Genomic DNA, 21,215 nt, shown 5'->3' with positions numbered 1-21,215 from the left:
CCCAAAGCCAGTCCCCTGTTCTTATCATCTGTCCCATTGGCTGCCTACAGAGCTAAAATCTTAATGAATGGGAGCTACTGCAACTGAGTGTGCACAAGAGCTGAGTGAAAATCCTTGCCTTCTATTTAACTTCCAACACAAAGCCCTAGGTCAGAATCAGGCTACAAGTTAAAAAAAAACCCCACAAAAACAAATCTGAGAACTCCGTAATACAGAAACTGATCCATTTCACTTGCATTGTGAATTCGAGGATCAAATTGTGTTTGTGGACACTTTTTTTCTGGAGCTGTGGGAAAAACACTGGTATCATTCGACACTTTTTTCTCAGTAAAACCTACACTTCATAATATTTATAGTGAACTTGAGGAAGCATTCCAGCTATCATACTCCTCAAATATTTTAGACTTAAGGATTAAGTGATATTAAAATTATGATACACAATACATTTCTGAACTTCATGATTTTTCTTCTCTGAAGATCTATACTCTATTTGCTCACCCCATGTGGGTTCGTCTGCAGCCCCATCTTGAAGATTACGCACACCTCCCTCCTGAAAGCCAGCAGGGTTCTGCCTTTTCCCCTCAAATGCTGCCTCAGTACCTCCCACTCTTACTGTTATCTCCCAAGTTCTCTTGGTGAAATTTCTTTGGCTTATCTGGCTTTCTTTGCCTGGGGCCTTCATTAACTATTTATAATACCCTTGCTTGACCAGACCCACAGGATTCTGCGATGTTCTCATTGGCCTGTGCCATGCTGCTCTTATTTTAAACAAAATTTTGTGAAAATGTAGAATATGGCAATGAGCTAACAGGCACAGTGACAGTCCTACCTTAGCCTAAATTGCTAATATGACGTTTTCTGCCCAGGATGTAAGTCCCTACTTCCAGTATTTGGTTCCAGGGCTACTATCTATAGCTCTCGGACACACTCACGACATTCTATGGCTTCTATGGTTTCTCTGACCCAGCACTGAAAAACATAACAAAAACAGAAGACCTTACACCTGGGAAAGGCTCAGAGGGTGGTATGAACCAAATGTCGCACACCCAGAAGTCTTCAGAGCCACAAAGTGTCCAGTTGAGACAAAGAACCAGTCCTCTTGGGTAGATGGCATCTTCAGGTTGGAAAGAGGGGCTCTCACGGAGGAAAGAGTCTCTCCACTAAAATAAGGTTAGAAGGAAACTCCATCCTCAGAATTAAGAGTCCTTTATTTACTACTGTGAAGGGATTAGAGTAGTTAACAAGCCAAAGGCCTCTCCCCTTACAGGCTGTAAGCACCGGTAACTTTTCAATGTTAGTATTTTTTATTTTGGTGTCTTGTCTGTTTCCATGGAATGATTAGTTGTAAGACTCTTAAATTAAAAAGATTCTTAAGGAAGCACTAGAAAGGCAATGCAGAGGATTCTCAAAAACCATCATAGGTCAACTTTCATGTCCACATCTGCTAATTACATCGCTTCTTGAGAATACCTCTGGGGTTGGTTAAAATAAATACAGAAATCTCTTTCCACCATCCCCACCACTATCATCACCACCAGCAGCAGCAACAACAACAACCATAGAGAGGAATACTGTCGAGTCCATCCATTTAGGGCAGAAAATGAAGGCAAAAATGTTTTGATGGGGCAAGTACTTCTCACTCAGTTACACAGAAGAATCCTGGCTAATGACTAAACCTCTTCCAAGGCTTTAGTAATTCTCCTTTCGTGAATAATTTTGGGTTAGAAAGTACGTTCAGTAGCTCACTTTAGAAAACTTCCGCATTTATCACATCTACCCTGTCCATGCTACAAATTATACCTCAATGAGTATATTACTTGTCGTTGTAGTATCATAACCTAACAGAGTGGTACCCAGTAAGTATTAAGAATGTCTTTGTTGCATAAACAAGTCAACTAATAAAAATGACTATTTTTTCATTGCCTTTGTGCGGATTTTAAATGTACAATTCAATGACACCTTATGAAAGAGCAGATTCACTGCTTCTGGCCTAAGGCATATATGTACACTAGGTATTTGTGCCTAATGTATAAATAAATCTTCAGGATTTGGGGATAATATAAAAAATAAAATCAAATGTCAGTCCAATGTATAAAGTTTTATTTGTTTCTTTGTTTTAGTTTGCTTTTAGCTTTGATGACAAAAATAAATGACTACTTTGACATATCTCCATCTGTCTCTGCTCAAAACGAACTTTCGTATTTTATTAAGTCAGGTATCTGGTAACAAAACATAAAGCAAAGGTGCATGGTGGTGATGAGAAATAATATCAACCACTGTTATTTTATCTAGGACACTCTTACATGCAGAGTTCAGGATGTTAAAATGAATGCAATGATGAACAATTACTATTATCTCCCACCAGGTATGTTCTGTCCATGTTCTTGAAAAAAATATCTGAAGAATCCTGAAGTAATGACATTTCCATTTAACATCTCCTGGATGTTTTAAGTCAGTCTTCTGCCTAAAAATGTTTACTCCGACATTAATTCAGGAGCCACAGCAGATGGTTCCTATGGTGATCATGTTGGACAAGCAGTTCGATTTTCAGGGCCTCACCTCCATGCTGTCCTCCAGCAGTCTCCAGTCCCCAAACACGACTACCTAATTCAAGTGCTGTTCTTGAAGACATTCACACTCTTAAGGATGGTCTTCCTCTCCTCAACCCTTTCAAATTGCTCTTCTTTTCTCTAACCAATAGTTTCCCAGAAATTAAGCTAAGATAGCAGAAGGCAAACATTGTGATTGCGTAGTTAGAATAATTCATACAATGCTGGGAATAATTGAGAGGTAGCACCACGGCAGGCTACTTGTTCTTTAATTGATGAAATGTGCTCGCAAGTATTTTTTGAGCATCGGGTTCACTGGCTTCCAAGATGCCTCTATGTGAGCTATCTCACTATCATATTTTCTTACCTATTCCCCCCAAATAGAAACTGGAAAGATAAAAGCCAGTAATCTAACATCTCACTTTTATTAACTTACATACTGCCTATTATTTAGAGCAGTTTATCATCAGTATAAGTAAAAAGAGTTAAAAGAAATACAAAAACTTCTGATATATACAAAGATGATACAAAATGAAATTCAAACTTTTATAACAATAAGCATAATTAATTATTTAAGGCAATAAACTTTAAGTATGTATTCCCCATTATCATCTTATAAAATTTTTATGGGGTATGTATATTTCATTTGCCTTTTAAAACAAGGGGAATAAAGACAAAGCAGCATCTAAGGGAGAACTTTTAAAATTAGCTTTAACTACCAGTTTTCATAATATTGACTTTTATTATTTCCTAAAATAAATCAATGCTTATTTCATTTTGCATATTAAAATTATGGCCCAATGTCAGTTTCTCTTAAAAATATATATGTATATATATTATTTCAGAGAGGAAGGGAGAGGGAGAGAGAGACAGAAACATCAATGATGAGAGAGAATCATTGATCAGCTGCCTCCTGCACATCCCATACTGGGGATCGAGCCCACAACCTGGGCATGTGCCCTGACTGGGAATCGAACTGTAACTTCCAGGTTCATAGGTCAATGCTCAATCACTGAGTGACACCGCCCGGGCAGTTACTCTTTTTCTGCTTTCTTTATAAAAATAATTGATAGCACTTTCTATGAAAATCACGTTGAAACAAAATACTAAAATAAAAAATATATTTCTAATGAAAACAGAACTCCAACCATCTCAGAGACTAAAGTAAACAACCTAGCCCAGTGGTCAGCAAACTCATTAGTCAACAGAGCCAAATATCAACAGTACAACGATTGAAATTTCTTTTGGGAGCCAAATTTTTTAAACCTAAACTATATCGGTAGGTACACTGTTATTAACTTAATTAGGGTACTCCTAAGGCTTAGGAAGAGTCACACTCGAGGAGCCAAAGAGCCGCATGTGGCTTGCGAGCCGTAGTTTGCCGACCATGGAGATCAATGAGCCACACTTGAAGCGCAGAGGAAAGGCATCTGCATGTAAATCTTAGGGTCCAGGGAATTCACTTGGCAGCTGACATTGGAAGAACAGAAAGTACTAGCACAAGCAGTGGCAAAAACTGAGTTACTATAGTCAGTGGGTGGCATCAGGGTCCTTGGGTTATATCCATGTGTGTTGAAAGTTTCAACAATGCTGATCAAAGCTATAGAAAAGATAAATACATTTTAAAATCACTATGACCCCACTGGCTGAATAACCCAAAATTGTACTTGAATGGAATTCAACTTTGGCTGAAATTTCTTCAAAAGCTGGCCACAGGTCTGCCATCAACACATATGTTTTGGTTTGACACTGGGCCTCCCAAACAACAAAGCAGGTGAAATTCCACAAAGATACACTTCTAATAAATCATCCTGTCAGTTAGACAGTAACATTTACATATCACCCTTCCAGTTCCTAATTGGATAATCAGTTGCAAGACTAAATTACACAGTACTGAAGGCAATAAGAAACACAGGCATGTAAACAATATCACAATGGCTCATTGTATTGTCAAGTTTACCCTACTTAAGCATGCTATTTCTATTTAGATAAAGAAAGCCTCATAATCATACCATTTTTATGAAGGCCCTAATCAAGTAAAACTAACCAACACAATATATTGTTTAGGAGTAATACTATTTTTTTTTTAAAAGGGAATGATAAACACAAAATTCGGAATGGCAGCTACCTTCAGCAGAAGGCAGAAATATGAGATGGGAAAAGAGCATGATATAGAAAGCAACAGTACTAGTAAAATCAATTTTATAAATATGTTAATACCTTAGGCATATATCAATTATACTCTTTTGTGTTTATCATTTTTTCCATGATTGACTTTTAAAACATCTCTATATGGAGTACTTTATGGAATAGGACATAGCAAACCTGAATTATGCAGAGAGTAACTTATATTTATTGTTAATTAGAAATCCCTTTGAAAGTTCTTTGATCTTTGCAGTATTTCTGGTTGAAAAATTTATGAAGTTAGCTGTAGTATAACAGCATATAAAAAGAGCTAATAATGTGCTTTTAGTTCTTTGATATTTGCCACTATTTTTTTTATTAAGATTTCATTTTTTTAGAGCACTTTTGGTTCACAGCACAATTGAGGAGATGGTACCGAGATTTCCCATATACTCCCTGGCCCACAGTGCAGTCTCTTTATCAACATCCCCACCAGAGTGGTGGTACATTTATAACAACTGATGAACTTACATTGACATGTCAGAATCGCCCAAAGGCCATAGTTTACACTAAGGTTCACTCTTGGTGATGTACATTCTATGGATTTGGATAGATGTATAATGACATGCATCCATTATTAAAGTATCATATAGACTATTTTAATTGCCCTAAAAATCATTTATGCTCTACTTATTCATCCCTCCCCCTACCTTCAACCCTGGGCAACCACTGATCTTTTTATTCTCTCCATAGTTTTGCCTTTTCCAAAATGTCCTATAGTTGGAATCATGTAGCCTTTACAGATTGACTTCTTTCACCTATTAATATGCATTTAAGAAGATGGGATACATACATATGATGGATTATTACTCAGGCATGAGGAAAGATGACATGCTGCCATTTGCAACAATATGATGGACCTTGAGAATATTATGCTAAGTGAAATAAGTCATGTTCACTCATATGTGGAATATAAAACTGAAACTCATAGACACAGAAACCAGTGTGGTAGTTATCGGAGGAAAGTGGGTAGTAGGGTGGTGGGGGTTGGAGAGAGCCTAACATATGGTGTTGGAACTTTGGGTGGTAGGCCCACAGTGCAACATACAGATTTGGTATCATAGAAGTGTACACTTGAAACTTGTATGATCCCACTGACCAGTGTCACCCCAATAAATTTAATTTAAAAAGATTTCTCTATGTCTTTTTATGGCTTGATAGCTCATTTCTTTTTAGTGCTAAGTAATATCCATTGTCTGAATGCACCAGTTTACTTATTCATTCACCAACTGAAGGACACCTTGGTTGCTTTCCAGTTTTGACAATTACAAATAAAGCCTCTATGAATTTCTGTGTCCAGGTTTTGGTGTGGACACGTTTTCAATGTCTTTGGGTAAAAAAAAAAAAATGCTAGGTTGTAGGGCAAGAAAATATTTAATTTTGTAAGAAACAGCCAAACTGTCCTTCAAAGTAGCTGAACCACTTTCAGAAATGAAGAGAGTTCCTGTTGCTTCATAGCCTTGCCAGCATGTGGTGTTATCAGTGTTTTGGATTTTGGCCATTCTAATAGGTGTATAGTGGTATTTTGTTGTTTTGATTTGTATTTTCCTGATGACAATATGATGTGGGAAATCTTTTCATGTGCTTACTTGCTTCTCATCTATGTATCTTCTTTAGTGAGGTATCCGTTAAGACAGTGGTTCTCAACATGTGGGTCACGACCCCTTTGGCGGTCGAATGACCTTTCACAGGGGTCGCCTAAGACCATCCTGCAAATCAGATATTTACATTATGATTCATAACAGTAGCAACATTACAGTTATGAAGTAGCAACGAAAATAACTTTATGGTTGGGTCACAACATGAGGAACTGTATTTAAAGGGCCAGAAGGTTGAGAACCACCGCGTTAGGTCTTTGACCTATTTTTTAATCAGTTTATTTCTATTTTTGAGTTTTAAGAGTTCTTTGCACATTTTGGATAACAGTCCTTTATCAGTATGTCTTCTGAAAATATTTACTACCAGTCAGTGGTTCATTTTCCCCATTGTCTTGACATTGTCTTTCTTAGTGCCAGACCCAAGGTCAACTATGTTTTATGTTATTTTATCGGGGTTTTATAGTGTTACATTTTACATTTCAGGCTGTGATGCATTTTGAGTTAATTTTTGTGAAGGTTATCAGTCTGTGTTTAGAATCATTTTTTTGCATGTGAATGCCCAGTTGTTCCAGTACATTTGCTGAAAAAACTATCTTTGCTTCATTGACTTGTCTTTGTTCCTTTGTCAAAGATCAATTGTCTGTATTTATTAGGTCTATTTCTGGTCTCTCTGTTCTTTTCTATTGATCTATTTTTCTACTCATTCACCAATGCTACACTGTCTTCATTGCTGTAGCTTTTTAGTAAGTCTTGAAGTCAGGTATGTCAATCATCCAACTTTGTTCTTCAATATTGTGTTAGCAAATCTGTGGGTTTATTTTTTAAAAATATATATTTTATTGATTTTTCACAGAGAGGAAGGGAGAGGGATAGAGAGTTAGAAACATCGATGAGAGAGAAACATCGATCAGCTGCCTCCTGCACACTCCCCACTGGGTATGTGCCCGCAACCAAGTACATGCCCTTGGCTGGAATCGAACCCGGGACCCTTGAGTCTGCAGGCCGACGCTCTGTCCACTGAGCCAAACCAGCTAGGGCTCCGTGGGTTTTTTGTCGTTGTTATTGTTGTTGTTTTTCCTCTCCACAAAAACTTTAGAATCTATGTTTTGCTATCCACAAAGTAACTTTCTGGAATTTTTATTAGGATTGCATTGAATCTATAGATCAAGTCAGGAAGAACTGACATTTTGATAATATTAAATCTTTTTATCCATGAACATGGAATATATTTCTATTTATTGATTCTTCCTTATTTTTATTCATCAGAGTTTTATAGTTTTCCTCATGTGTATGTTGTACATATTTTGTTAGGTTATACCTAAGTATTTCATTTGGGGGGTTCTAATGTAAATTGTATTGTGCTTTTAATTTCAAATTCCATTTTTTCATTATTGATATATAGGAAAGGGACTGTATCCTGCACCCTTGTTATAACTACTTATTAGTTCCAGGAGGTTTTTGGGGGGCAATTCATTTGGATTTTCTACATGATATTTACCACTTGCTAATCAAATCCAAATATGACCATCTTTGGTAGAATCAAAATATAATTTGAGGTTACTCTCCTAAATGCTAGGTAAAAACTAATTTTTAAAAAAAAGCCTTTGCTGAAATTTCTCCAAAACCTGAAACTGGTTAAAAGAGTTTTTCATGAGGCTTTTTTTTCCTTTGAGCATTATGTTCTTTGGCCATTTTGAAGGTTATTCTCTGATCTTCGACAATTTCTCAAACAAAGAGATATTAGTTGATCATTACCATAATGTAATTAATATAGTAGATCTGTAGAGAGGTTGAAAATTTCAAGAGTTAGGTACAATTGCCAAATTGCGTGCAGTATTTAGTCTATTTCAAACAAATGAGATGCACATTAAAAAAATTAATAGAAGATTCAAATAAAAAGTCAATTGACCCATCTGAACAATAAACCTTGGATTAGTACTACACTGCAGTCCTGAACAATGGTGGTATTTATTGAGATAGAGAATAATGAGGTAGAAGCAGGTTTGGGAGGTAAAACCAAGAATATTGATTTTGAGCACAAGTTTGAAATACATATTAACCCTCTAAGCAGAGACAAAGCAGGCAGTTGGATAAAGGAATATGGAACTTAGGAAAGATTGGGACTCCAGATTTAAACCTGGAGGGCCATCACCACATAGAATATACTAAAAACCATGATGCTAGGTGAGATGCCCAAGTGCAGAATGTAGACTATAAAGGGAAGAGGATCTAGAACTGATTTCTAGACATTTGACATTGAGAGGTTAAGAAGAGGAAGAGAAACTGGAAAGGGAAACTAAAAAGAAACAGCCAGAAAAGTAGGAGGAAAATCAGGAGGGCATATTTTCCCAGAAGCCAAGTTTAAGAAAGTATTTCAAGAAACAGAAAGTGACCAACTGGATCAAATATTCCTGAGAGTTTGAGTTAAATAAAGATTTAAAATTGGCCATTATATCTGTCAGTGTAGTGGTGACTGATGAGCTTAATTATAGCTCCTTCAGCAGTGGGTTTAAGAGAGAATGGGAGAAGAGGAAGTGGAAACTAGATGTGTAGACAGTTCTTTTAAGAGCTTTGCTGAAAATAGATTAAGAAAAATAGAGTGGCACTAAAAGACTCAAGATCAAGATAAATTTTATTTTGTTTTGTTTACGATGAGATATGGCATAGTATGTGTGTAGACAGATTGAAATGAAGTAACAGAAATGGAAAATTATATAATACGGGAGGGAAGAGGGGGTAATCTGAGTAATAGAATACGCAGGTAGGTTAGAGGTTGTTGAGTGTGCACACAGAAGAGTTGTCCTTAGAAGAACAGACAGTTCATCTAACAGGAGGGAACATGGAATACAGCTTTACTTGAAGGTAGATTGGTAGACGTGATAATGGGAGAAGTAGAAGTCTCTTCTGATTGCTTTTGTGTTCTTACTGAAACAAGTAGCAAGTTCATTATGTGCTTTGGCCAATATGAAGATTGTTCTCTGAGTGAGCACTGAGAGGATCAGGGAAGGGATGACTAAGTTTGAGGACAGAGGGAAACAGGCACTGGGAGAATAAGATATTCAACTGACTAGGGACTGTAGCACATTGTTGGCAGTACTGGGCGCCCACTTGATATTTGTGGTCATACAGATTAAGCAAGACCCAATGGCATGCTTCTGTGATTTTTTAAATAGTGCTCAGCTGCTCAGGTGCAGACATGCGTAGGCAGGTAGTCGGGGTTAATCAGGATTACAGATTTTCTAGCTGAGTAAAACTGAAGGCAAAAGGGATATGGTAATTGAGGATATGCAAGGATGTGTTTATAATGTTGGACCACGAATCTTTGGTTTTAAAAAATGAGGAAATGAGGAAGGCATAAAGACTGGGGAAATCCTCCCACTACAAATTCACAGAGCAAGCCCCATTTCAGCAAAAAACAGGGAGGTTACATCTGTTGGCATTCTATTTTTAAAAAAAATCTCTTTTCCTTTACAGTTTAGATCTTCTGGTAGAGTGATGGTCCCTTTCTATTTATGCCTAAGGACACTAATGACAATTTTTAAAATATCAAAGTAGGTCACATCATAATGACTTTTTGTGGCAAACATAAATTGGCTCAGGTTGTGGTTATTGCAGTGAAGTTATGAGTTTAACTTGTGTTAACATGTGGAAACATTAAATGCATTAGAATAAAAAATAATTTTAAGTTATAATTTTAAGTTGCCATTCAATAAAAATGCGAAGTAGAAATAAAGCAAATGCAATGGTATTGCAGTGTCTTTGATACACTTCTCTTGACTTCTAACTTATATTTAATAGAGATCCATGTCAAGATCAAAAGATATTTTATTTTTTATTATTAACTTAGAAGACAGAGAAGTCATTAGGAAAACTGCTTATCAATTATTATCATGTACTTATCTTTTAACTATCTGTACCAGCATGGCACTGTGGTAGTACACACATAAGTGAAATCTTAGCCCAAGGGAATTCACATTATGAGGTATCAAAGTTAAGTCTTATTTACAGTTACAATAACACAAGTTCTTTTTTTTATTCTATGCTATTTAAAATCGCAATTTAAGAGCAAAGAGGGGCAGTCTGATTAGAGAGATCTTCAAAATAATTTAGTCATTCTTATTCTAGAGAGGCCTACACAAGACTAGAATTTACCTTTGAAACTGAGCAATGATAAAAGCATATAATGGTTAGGAAAAGCTAATTTAGCCAGATATCCTTTAATGGGTGACTGGTTAAACCAGCCGTGGGCAAACTACGGCCCGCGGGCCGGATCTGGCCCGTTTGAAATGAATAAAACTGGAAAAAAAAAGACCGTACCCTTTTATGTAATGGTGTTTACTTTGAATTTATATTAGTTCACACAAACACTCCATCCATGCCTTTGTTCCGGCCCTTCAGTCCAGTTTAAGAACCCATTGTGGCCCTCGAGTCAAAAAGTTTGCCCACCCCTGGGTTAAACAAACTGTGTTGCAAGCATACTATGAAATGCCACTCAGCATTAAAAGGAACATGCCATCAACATATGAAACAACTTGGATGAAATCTCCAGGGAATTATTCTGAGTGAAAAAGCCAATCCTCATAGACACATATATATGATCCGATTTATATAATAATATTGAAATGACAAAATCATGGAGAACAAAGTCATGGTTGACAGGGGCCAGGGATGGGACTAAGGGAGAAAGTAGGTGTGGCCATAAAAATGCTGCATGAGGTCCTTTGTGGTGATGTAACTATTCTGTGTCTTGACTGTTTCAAGATCCATGTCCTGGTTGTGATATTATGATGCAGTTATACAGGATGTTACCATTGGAGAAAACTGAGTAAAGCTACACAGATCTCTCTGCATTATGTTATACAACTAATGTCAATCTACAATTAACTCAATAAAAATGTGAAATATGAAAGATTTAATAAAAGGCTAATTTTAAAAATACCATTTGTAATAGCACTAATAAAAACAAAACACGTATATATTTAACAAAATATGTGCAGTATATATATGCTGGAAACTAAAAAACATCAATGAAAGGTATCAAAGATCTAAATAAATAGAGAGATGTATCATGTTCATGGATTGGAAGAGTACATGTTAAGATTTCAAGTTTTCCCAAATAATTTTGTAGATTCAATGAAATTCCTCTCAAAAGTCCCTGTAGAATTATTTGTAGATATTTATAAGAGTAGTATAAAATTCAAACAGAGGCAAAGCATTTAGGAATAGCCTAATAAATTTTGAAAAAAGACTGATGATAAATTACAATAATCAACACAGTGTGGGACTTGTGACCAGACAGACACATCAGTAGAACAGAATAGAATCCACATAGAGCCACAATATAGTCACTTGATTTCTGACAAAGGTGCAAAGCAATTGTGAAAGGATAGTCCTCTCAAGAAATGGTGCTGGCCAGAACCGGTTTGGCTCAGTGGATAGAGCGTCGGCCTGCGGACTGAGGGGTCCCAGGTTCGATTCCGGTCAAGGGCATGTGCCTGGGTTGCAGGCACATCCCCAGTGGGAGGTGTGCAGGAGGCAGCTGATCGATGTTTCTCTCTCATCGATGTTTCTAACTCTCTATCTCTCTCCCTTCCTCTCTGTAAAAAATCAATAGAATATATCTAAAAAAAAAAAAAAAAAAAAGAAATGGTGCTGGAACAACTGTATAACCTTATGGGGTGGGGGAAGAGACTCAATTTGACACCATACCTAAAGAACTAACTCGAAAAAGATCATAGGTCTAAGAAGTAAAACTTCTAAAAGGAAATAGAGCAGAAACTCTTTTTGACCTTGGATTAGGTAAAACTTTCTTAAATAAACATCAAATGCATGTTCCATAAAAGAAAAAAATTATTATTATTTGGATGTCATAAAAATGATAAACTTTTGCCCTGCAAAAGAAATTACATGCCATGCCAGGGAGAAAATGTTTGCAAATCTCTTATTTGACAAAGAACTTATATTCAGCATACACAAAAAATTTTAACGTTCAATTCTAAGAAACAATCTAATTTTTTAATGGGCAAAGACTGGAAAAGATACTTCTCAAAGATATGATATGTATGATAAATATGCACAGAAAAAGACCTTTAACATCAATAGTCACCAGTAAAATGCAAATTAGAACCACATGAGATACTAGCACACACTTATTATAATACCTAAATTAGAAGAAAAATTGACAATGCCACACTGATGAGACTCAAAGCAATTGGAACTCTCAAACACTGCTGATGGTAATACTATATGGCACATCCACCCTGGAAAACAGTTTGGCAGTTTCTTATCCAGTTATATAGCCAAGCAATCCCACTCCTAGGTACACTCCCAGTAAAAATGAAAACTCATGTTCATTCAAGAACTTGTATGCAAATGTTTATAGCTGCTGCTTTATAATTACCCCAAACTAGAAAAAACTCAAAAGCTCTTCAACTTATGAGTGGATAAATATTCCATGGTATTCATAAGTTGAATACCATGGGATGCAATTCAACAATTAAAAAAAATACTATTCAGTACTAAAATGAAACAAACTATTGATACACAACAGCATGTGGAATCTGAAATGCATTATGCTAAACTCAAAGAGCCATACTCAAATGCTATGTACTATATATTATGTTTTTTCTAGAAAAGGCAAAACCATAGGGATAGAGAACAAATCTGGGGTTGCTAAGATTCAGGGGAGAGTTTGGCTACAAGGGGATAGCATGAAGGAATATCTTTAGGTGACTGTGGTGATGGCTACATGAGTCTATGCATCTATCAAAACCCATAAACTGTACACCAAAAAGAGTTAATTTTTGTGAATGTTAATTTAAAATTTAAGTTTTACAAACCATCCCATATAATAAAGAGGGAATATGCTAACTGACCCTCATGCTGCCGCAAAGATGGTGGTGCCTGTAGCCAATAAGGAGAGGATATGCTAATTCACTGCCACTTCCTCAAAGATGGTGGCATCTACGGCCACAAGACGGCTGGCAGGGGAGGGCAGTTGGGGGGGACCAGGCCAGCAGGGGAGAGCAGTTGGGGCAACCACGTTTGCAGGGGAGGGCAGTTGAGGGGGCTATCAGGCTGGCAGGCAGAAGCAGTTAGGGGCAATGAGGCAGGCAGGCGAGCGGTTGGGAGCCAGCAGTCCCAGATTGTGACAGTCAGACATCCCTCGAGGGGTCCCAGATTGGAGAAGGTGCAGGTGGGCTGAGGGACACTCCCCCCCCCCCACCAGTGCACAAATTTCATGCACCGGGCCTCTAGTATGTATATATTGAGCTTTTCTCTTTTTTTAAAAAAAAGAATATATATGGCTCAAAAGGTAAAACACAAAATATTAACATTGGTATCTCTGAGTAATATTCTTCTCTGCAATTTAAAAATAACTTTTAAATCTGACTATATATGTACATACACTGTGTATATATATATATATATGTATATATATATATATATATATATACATATATATATATATATATATATATATATATAGAGAGAGAGAGAGAGAGAGAGAGTAGCCGTATTATTATGTTATTATGACCAGCCAGATTATTATGACCACTCCATCAGTACTTCATTGAGCCACCTTTTGCCTTCAATAGTGCGGCGATTCTTCTTGGCATTGCCTGAAGAAGAATCGCCGCAGTATTGAAGGCAAAAGGTGGTCCAATGAAGTACTGATGGGGTGGTCATAATAATCTGGCCACTCAGTGTGTGTGTGTGTGTGTGTGTGTGTGTGTATAATATATAACTGCAGCCTGACTTTGTGTGTATTTCCATGTGTATATAAAGTTCCCATTTAAAAACCACCTTAAAGCACTCAAATGCTAAGATGCACAGAAAATTAGGGATAAATTAAGATGGAGTGTATTTTCTTCCCTATGGTTTCCTGTACTGTACAAATTTTCTATGATTCTATGTATTGCTTGTGAAATTAAATGTTTAAATAATAATAGCCTGACACATCTAAGTCAGTATTAAAGGGCTATACCATTATCTCACTGACTTTTTAGAACTCCATGCTTCTAAAATACTGTAATGGACACGTTCTATTTTCTCAAGATGCAAAACAGTATTCAAGCAATTTCTCTGGTTATTCTTGAGTAGTCTATCTTGATGAAGCCAATCGAAACTACATTCCCTATCTTGCTCCAGAATTGATATGATCAAGGGATGCCCTGCATTCAAAGGGAGCTCTGTGCTCACTGGACTCCAGGAGGACTGCCCTGCCGGTGAGAAATGGGCCCTTTGCTGTCTAGCCATAGGCTGCTAGATACAAAAGAAAGCTCTGCTGTTATGGAATCCTAAGCAGAAAGATTTTTCCAAGCATGTTGGCTCACAGGAATATCTGATTCAATATGGAAAATTGTGCTATTGTTCACAGTTCCACAGAAACACATGACACTTCAGGGGAACACAGAGAAACAAATGAAAACCCTCAAGAGCAGCTACCAATTTTGCTAAATGTTATACCAGGGATGGGGGATAGCAGGGATGGGAAAAGAAGTGACCTCAACTAGTGGTCAGATGACTTTCTGTAATTTCAATAACAGTTGCAACTAAGAAAGGGAATGGGTGATTATATGCTTAACTAGAGCCTCCACTCTAACAAAACCAGGCCTCTATTTTATGTTTGATTCAAAAGAAACACTTTCAAAGAAAGTGAACAGGGTGCTTTGCAAAGTATTACACTCACAATTATTCCCCTAGGTTAGGAAAAAACATTATTTAATCCTTCAAGTTTATGAGCACATTTCAGGATCAAAGATGATTCTACTAAAAAAAAAAAAAAAAAAAAAAAAAAAAAATTTAAAATTTCACCTTTGTTGTATAATATGTAGTTCTAACTTTTAAACGTTTTTTTAAATGCCAAAAATTCTTAGTGTGTCTAAAAGCAAAAAATGTATCCTCCAGGTATTCTTGACTATTTCCTGATCTTTGAACAACCCACACCCTTATTTATCCTTCACACTCTGGTTTTCTTAAATTCTTTTGCAATACAGATTTAGATAACAAAAATAAGTGCCTACATCATATTACCTTAAACCTCTACAAAAATGTCTTCACCTAGTCAAAATATAAGACCAAGCCTTTGGCTTTCATAAAAGTACTAGAGGCCCAGTGCATGAAATTCATGCGGGAGGGGGGTTGTCCCTCAGCCCAGCCTGCACTCGCTCACAGTCCAGGATCCCTCACTCCTCAACGCCCGCCTGCTCGCTCCTTACTGGCTTGGCTCACTGCTCCTTAGCACTGCTGCAGAGGTGGGAGAGGCTCCCGCCACGGCTGCTGCGCTTGCCAGCCATGAGCCCAGCTTCTGGCTGAGCGGCCGTTACCCCTGTGGGAGTGCACTGACCACCAGGGGACAGCTCCTGCATTGAGTGTCTGTCCCCTCGTGGTCAATGCACATCATAGCAACCGGTCGTTCCACTGTTTGGTCTATTTGCGTATTAGCCTTTTATTATATAGGATGATATAAGAAACATCTATAATAATAAAAGTGTAATATGTTAATTAGACTGGACGACCTTCCGGATGAAGTCAGGGCTGCTAGGGAAGCCCAAATCCCGGGTGCCAGAGGGAAGCCAGTGCGGCAGCTGGGGGAAAGAAGGCTTACCCTTGCACGAATTTCATGCATCGGGCCTCTAGTCAACTATAAGAATACTTCTATATGTTCTGCTAAAAACCAATCAAAGGCATTACTACTATGCTACCTGATGTTTTCTGTATGACAGTCTGAGTGATAAATAAACTTGAAAAGTCAGTGCTGAAAAGAACTGTTTTGTTGGTTTTTTTCCTGATAAATTGCTATGTTTCCTTTATGCTAACACTAGGAACAATGCAATCAAATGTGTATTCTTTTTTACGTTGGTTGCCCTAAAGATTAGCTAAATTTGTTTCACAATGGCAATAAGTAACCTATCCCTGTTGTCTAATACATATTTTTCTCTTCCTTTTATTTTAAAGTTGTTTTTTACAACATGTTTCTAATCATATCACAGTAAGAGTCACCTTCAATGTATTTTGAAATATGTTTAGATATGTCTTAAATATAGAAGGCAGGATTAATATATTGATCTATATAGTAGATCAACACTAAAATTTGGTAAGAAAAAGTTTCCATTTGTTCAAATGTTTAAAAATACCTATTATACTCCAGCACTACTTTGAGGCCTCAACATGCATCTGCCTTTTTCATTTAATTTATTTATACTGGTTTTATTCTGATTCCTCATTTTTATCATCTTTGGGGGCAATTGTTTTATAACTTTTGGGGGGAGGAGCAATTATCCTTTAATTAGTGACCAGGGAAGGAATCTGCATCATTTGAAGAAAATTCATCAGCTGTAATATTGGTTAAGGAGGTATTTGAACTTCAGTTAGTTTAAATTTTCTTTCTTTCCAGCTTATTTCCAGTTAAGGGTATTCCTTCTCCTGGCACGGCATGTTGCATAGTGATAGTCTCCAAAATACTTTACAGTAAAGCAAAGATCTAGTTTTTCCAATGTTGTTCAGTTTTTATAGATTCTCATATTGCCCATTGTTGCATTTATGTCTCCTCTGCATAGTTTCATAGATGCAGTAGGCAAAAACATATATTTTGGTTAAAGCTCAAATTAACCAATTACCTAGTATACAGAAAGAACTAGCTGAGTCACTGCATAAATGCAACATTTCAGAATTTCTTTTCCAGGTCTGAGGACATAAAGTCACATGGACTAGCTTTCTATTGCTACTGTAACAAATTACCATATATTTAGTGACTTAAATAACACACATTATTTTATACTTCTGCAGGGCAGAAGCCCAAAATGGGTCTCACCAGGTTAAAAGCAAGGTGTCAGCAGGGCCATATTTCTTCTGGAGGCTCCAGGGGAGAATTTATTCCCTTGTCCTTTTCCAACTTCTAGACAACGCCCACATCCCTTGGCTCTTGGACCTTTCCTTCATCTTCAAAGCCAACAATCTTGCATCTCTCTGTGACTTTCTTCAGCAACCACATCTTCCTCCAAGTGATTCCTCTTCTGCGTTCCTCCACTTTAAAAACTCTTGTGATTTACTTTGGGCCCACCTGGAGAGCCCAGGAGAATCTCCCTGTTTTAACGTCAGCTAATTAGCAACCTTAACTCTTCTTTGCCACATAACCTCATGTAGTCACAGATTCCTGGGATTAAGAGATGGTCATCTTTGGGGATCCATTATTCTGCCTACCACATTACAGTGTTGCATTTCCATTTACTAATTTGAATTTTCTTAAAGAACTGTAGTTCTTTTACAGTTTTTCAATCATGGGGAAAGACGTTCTTGGGAAAAGAAGTTCAGCTTTTAACCATGAGCTTTGATTCTATTGGGATGACTTAAAGAAAGATATGGACATAGCTGGAATTGCCACTGCCATATAACCATCTCCTCCATACATGTAGTCTGAGATTCCTGACTTACGTTCTGGTAAACTGATGCCATGGAACATGGAATCAGACTGTGGCCACCAGGATGAATGTGCAGACTCCCTGCGAGCCAAGTGGATGAGGAAAGGGGCCCTCTCCTTAACATTTTGAGAAGCTAAACCCTCTTCCAAAATTACTCTAATGAGCTTAGAATTGCTAAAATTGTCCAAGGCAATAAGCAATGAAGTTTATTCAGCTTTGTTTTGTTTGTTTTTTAACACACAAAAATGAAAAGTTAAATGGGTAAATTATAGTAGCCTAATCTTTTCAAATGCCATTTCTAAGGATGGACAGGCGGGTTGTTTTAACAGCTTTACATGCTTACACTCTAAAGACTATAAACTCTGAAATATATCTATCTATCTATCTATCTATATATATCACATATATATATATATGTGATATATAGATCACTTTGCATGAGTGTTTCTGTGAACATATTCTATACACACTTTCTCATAAGAACTCTTGATTAAAGAGAATTATTATATTTCAATGAGAACCACAGAGAGTAAGACATTTGAATGACTGGCTGAAGGCCCTATGCAAACTGAATCTAAATATGAAACAAAGTAAAAGTTTCCAATTTGAATCTATGTCTGAATTCTGATAGATAAAAGTGTATTTGCGATGATCATTATTTAAAATAGACAAGTCCAACCACCAAAGGTTAAAATACAAACTGTGTGACAGTTTAAGTAGAGCCAAATTGGCTGTACTACAGTTTCCTGTCACCCAGAGGTTATAAGAAGTGTATTGTTTCTTGTGAGTCTTGTTTTTTAACACACAGTAAGCAATGCTAATATGAGAAGCAGTCACCTCTCATGGATTAACCAGCACTGTCAATGTGTATCCCTCTCACCTGCTGACCCTCTTCTCTGCTCCCCTCTACACTGTATCTAATGCAAAGGTGCTGTTCATAGTTCCCATGGCTCTGCTGGGGTCTCCAACAGGGTTTTAACTCAGCATTGCTCCTCGGTGGCACTAAAATGGGCCCACTCTAGGTAAGGTCTGATTAAGGAAGGGGATACTGTAGTAATTTAAGAGGAATTTTGTTTACATGGTCCCTAAAAGAATTCTGAAAACCTAGGTACATATTTTTAAATGATATCTAAATATTTCTAACATTAGTTTAAAGACGTTAAAAAGGGACAGGATTTCTAACGCTCTGCTACACATTTGTCAGAACCTCAGGGCTGTAGATTTCACTCATTCAGCCTATGGCAAATATACCATATCGCATAATTGGCAGAGCCAGCCATCTTTGTGGAGCCCATCAACCCAAAACACTTTCCTGTCAAAACAAGTATGACTTCCTTTTTCAATCAAATGTGAAGACAGTTCTGGTGACAATCTTCTGAATGCTAAAAGGAACAGATAAACACAGCACAGAGCCTTGTCATGTGCTCAACCCTTGGATGAATGGGAACAAGAAAAAACAACTGGCAGGCATCACACATATTCAGAGAGAGATCAATGTCAAGAAAGACATGGAAGTTGAAGATCTGAAAAATGAAACCTTTGAAACCGTGGGAAGTCTTGGTGCTTCAGGATGTGAGCACAATTTGGAGACTGCTGGGGAAAGGAACTTAAATTCCTCTCTGAATGTTTCTAACGTGATAAAAATAGAAGGTGGTTTTTCTAAACAAAACCCTGTGGCTACATTTCTTTGAAGGTCTCAAGCCTTTGGAAATATCTTAAAGCAGGTATCAAGTTCTCCTCATCAACACTAAGAGTCAACAATAGAGATGACAATCTTGCTTGTGTAGCCAACCTTGGCATCCCCAGGAATTGGCTCTACATTTTCTGTAGTCTTTAGCACTGGTGACTTTTGTTTGAACCCTCTGCCTGTGCTTGGTCACCTTTCAGTGTGTACTGGGAGAGTAAGTTAGCCACCTTTCATTCTCAAGTTCCTAGGTTCCACCCATGCCATTCTCCCCCCTTATGTTCACATTCTGATTCTCTGGCGCTTGTATTGCCAGAAGTGGATAAGGTACATATTAAAACAAAACAAAAAAACCCTGCAATTGCCAACACTGTTATATTGTGCCGAAAGAGGAGCTGCTTATGCAAACTAATACAAATGTTTACATAGGAAAATACGGAAGAGTGTAAGTTTACACTGGAAATGCATTTTGGAAATTTCTCTCCCCTGATGTTTCTGGGTAAATGGTTGCAAGGACATTACCGACAATGGGCAAAGACAACTTTATTAGGCGCTTTCTTTTCTTTGTGTGGAGGATTTTGGCCTTTGCAGAGGGAGCTCCTGGTAATTCGACAGGACCCAGTTTCCACAGTCGCTGCAACTTGATCCCACGATGGGTGCTCTGGAAAGCACCTTGGGCGAATGGGTCCGAGGCCCCTCATGATCAAGGTCGTCCAATCCGTGTATTAAGTTGACAATCTCTGCGTGTCATCTCTTAGAAGCAGGTCTGTGTTCCCCTCCGAATAGCCCACCACCTGGCTGCACCCCAACTCCACGCGAGCCCCAGCGACCAGGTAACATGGGGTGCTACAGAGGGGCTGTGTGGGCGCAGCCAGGCCTTCCGACGCAATCGCTGGGGAAGAGGCGAGGACCCGAGAGGATGCTGGCGGCGCGTGCGCACAGGTGCTCGGGCGCCCCCAGATACACTCGGCTAAGGTGCAGGGCGGACGGGGGAGGGGAGAGGACAGCCTTACCAGATCTATGAACGTCAGGAATTTCCAGCTCCCTCCGTAGGTGTGGTGCGAGGGCATTTCGATGGCCTTGTAGTTGCACAGGATAGAGCAGTAGGACAGCAGAATCGCCACCCGCAGCACCTGACTGGGGACAAGCGCCATGTTCGCCAAGGCCTGGGCCGGCTGGGCGGCAAGGAGGGAGAGAGGGAGGGAGGCGCAGGGTGAGCGGCGGGGAGCCCGGCGCGGCGGGCAGCGGGGCGGGGCGGGGCGGGGCGGGGCGCGCCCCGCGGGACCTTGGCAACCGCGGGCGCCGGGGCAACCTGCGCGGGCGGGGCTGCGTGTGGGGCACTACCGTTGGCGGGGCCGAGGGCGGCGTGGCGTCAGCGCTGTCGTCATCTCCGTCATTCTGTTCCTGCCTTCTCCGTCCCTGGAGACCCGGCCGGGGGGCGCCCCCTAGGCGTTCCAGGAGTGGGGGGCGGGGGTGAGGGTGCCCCCAGGGCACGCCGAGCTGTTGGGACGGTTGCAGGTGACGACAGCGAGGCGGGCGGGAGGTCAGAAACCCGGCCTGGAATTGGGGAGCCCAGGGTCCACCAGGCTTCCAGCTGGGGGGTCTCTGCGCGGGTCCTTGTGGTGGTTCCTGTTGGGGGCTTGGTGGAGGCGTGAACGTGGGGTGTCGACCTGAGCACGGGTAGATGGGCTTGCTTTATTTTGGACCCAATTGGATTTTTAGGGTCAGACTACTATTCGTCACTATAAAACTCACTTATAAATGCCATCCCAGTAGA

At 38.8% G+C, this 21,215-nt stretch overlaps 1 protein-coding gene across 10 annotated transcripts in view; it reads right to left on the bottom strand.

The window, feature by feature from the left end:
* Nucleotides 1-20,684, bottom strand: part of AIG1 (androgen induced 1) — a 192,495-nt gene extending 171,811 nt beyond the window's left edge. For 9 of the 10 annotated variants that reach the window (XM_036317648.1, XM_036317644.1, XM_036317645.1 and 6 more), the window contains exon 1: nucleotides 20,452-20,684. In XM_036317648.1, coding sequence (XP_036173541.1) covers nucleotides 20,452-20,592 — 141 coding nt within the window. In that variant the 5' untranslated portion in view covers nucleotides 20,593-20,684. The remainder of the gene's footprint in view (nucleotides 1-20,451) is intronic. The other variant, XM_036317643.1, reaches the window with a different exon arrangement.
* Between the last annotated feature and the right edge of the window lie 531 nt (nucleotides 20,685-21,215).

Source organism: Myotis myotis, unplaced genomic scaffold, assembly GCF_014108235.1.
Source record: "Myotis myotis isolate mMyoMyo1 unplaced genomic scaffold, mMyoMyo1.p scaffold_m19_p_7, whole genome shotgun sequence".
NCBI lineage: Eukaryota > Metazoa > Chordata > Mammalia > Chiroptera > Vespertilionidae > Myotis > Myotis myotis.
The sequence above is the reverse complement of the archived record's forward strand: the minus strand, read 5'-3'. Positions and strand labels throughout refer to the sequence as shown.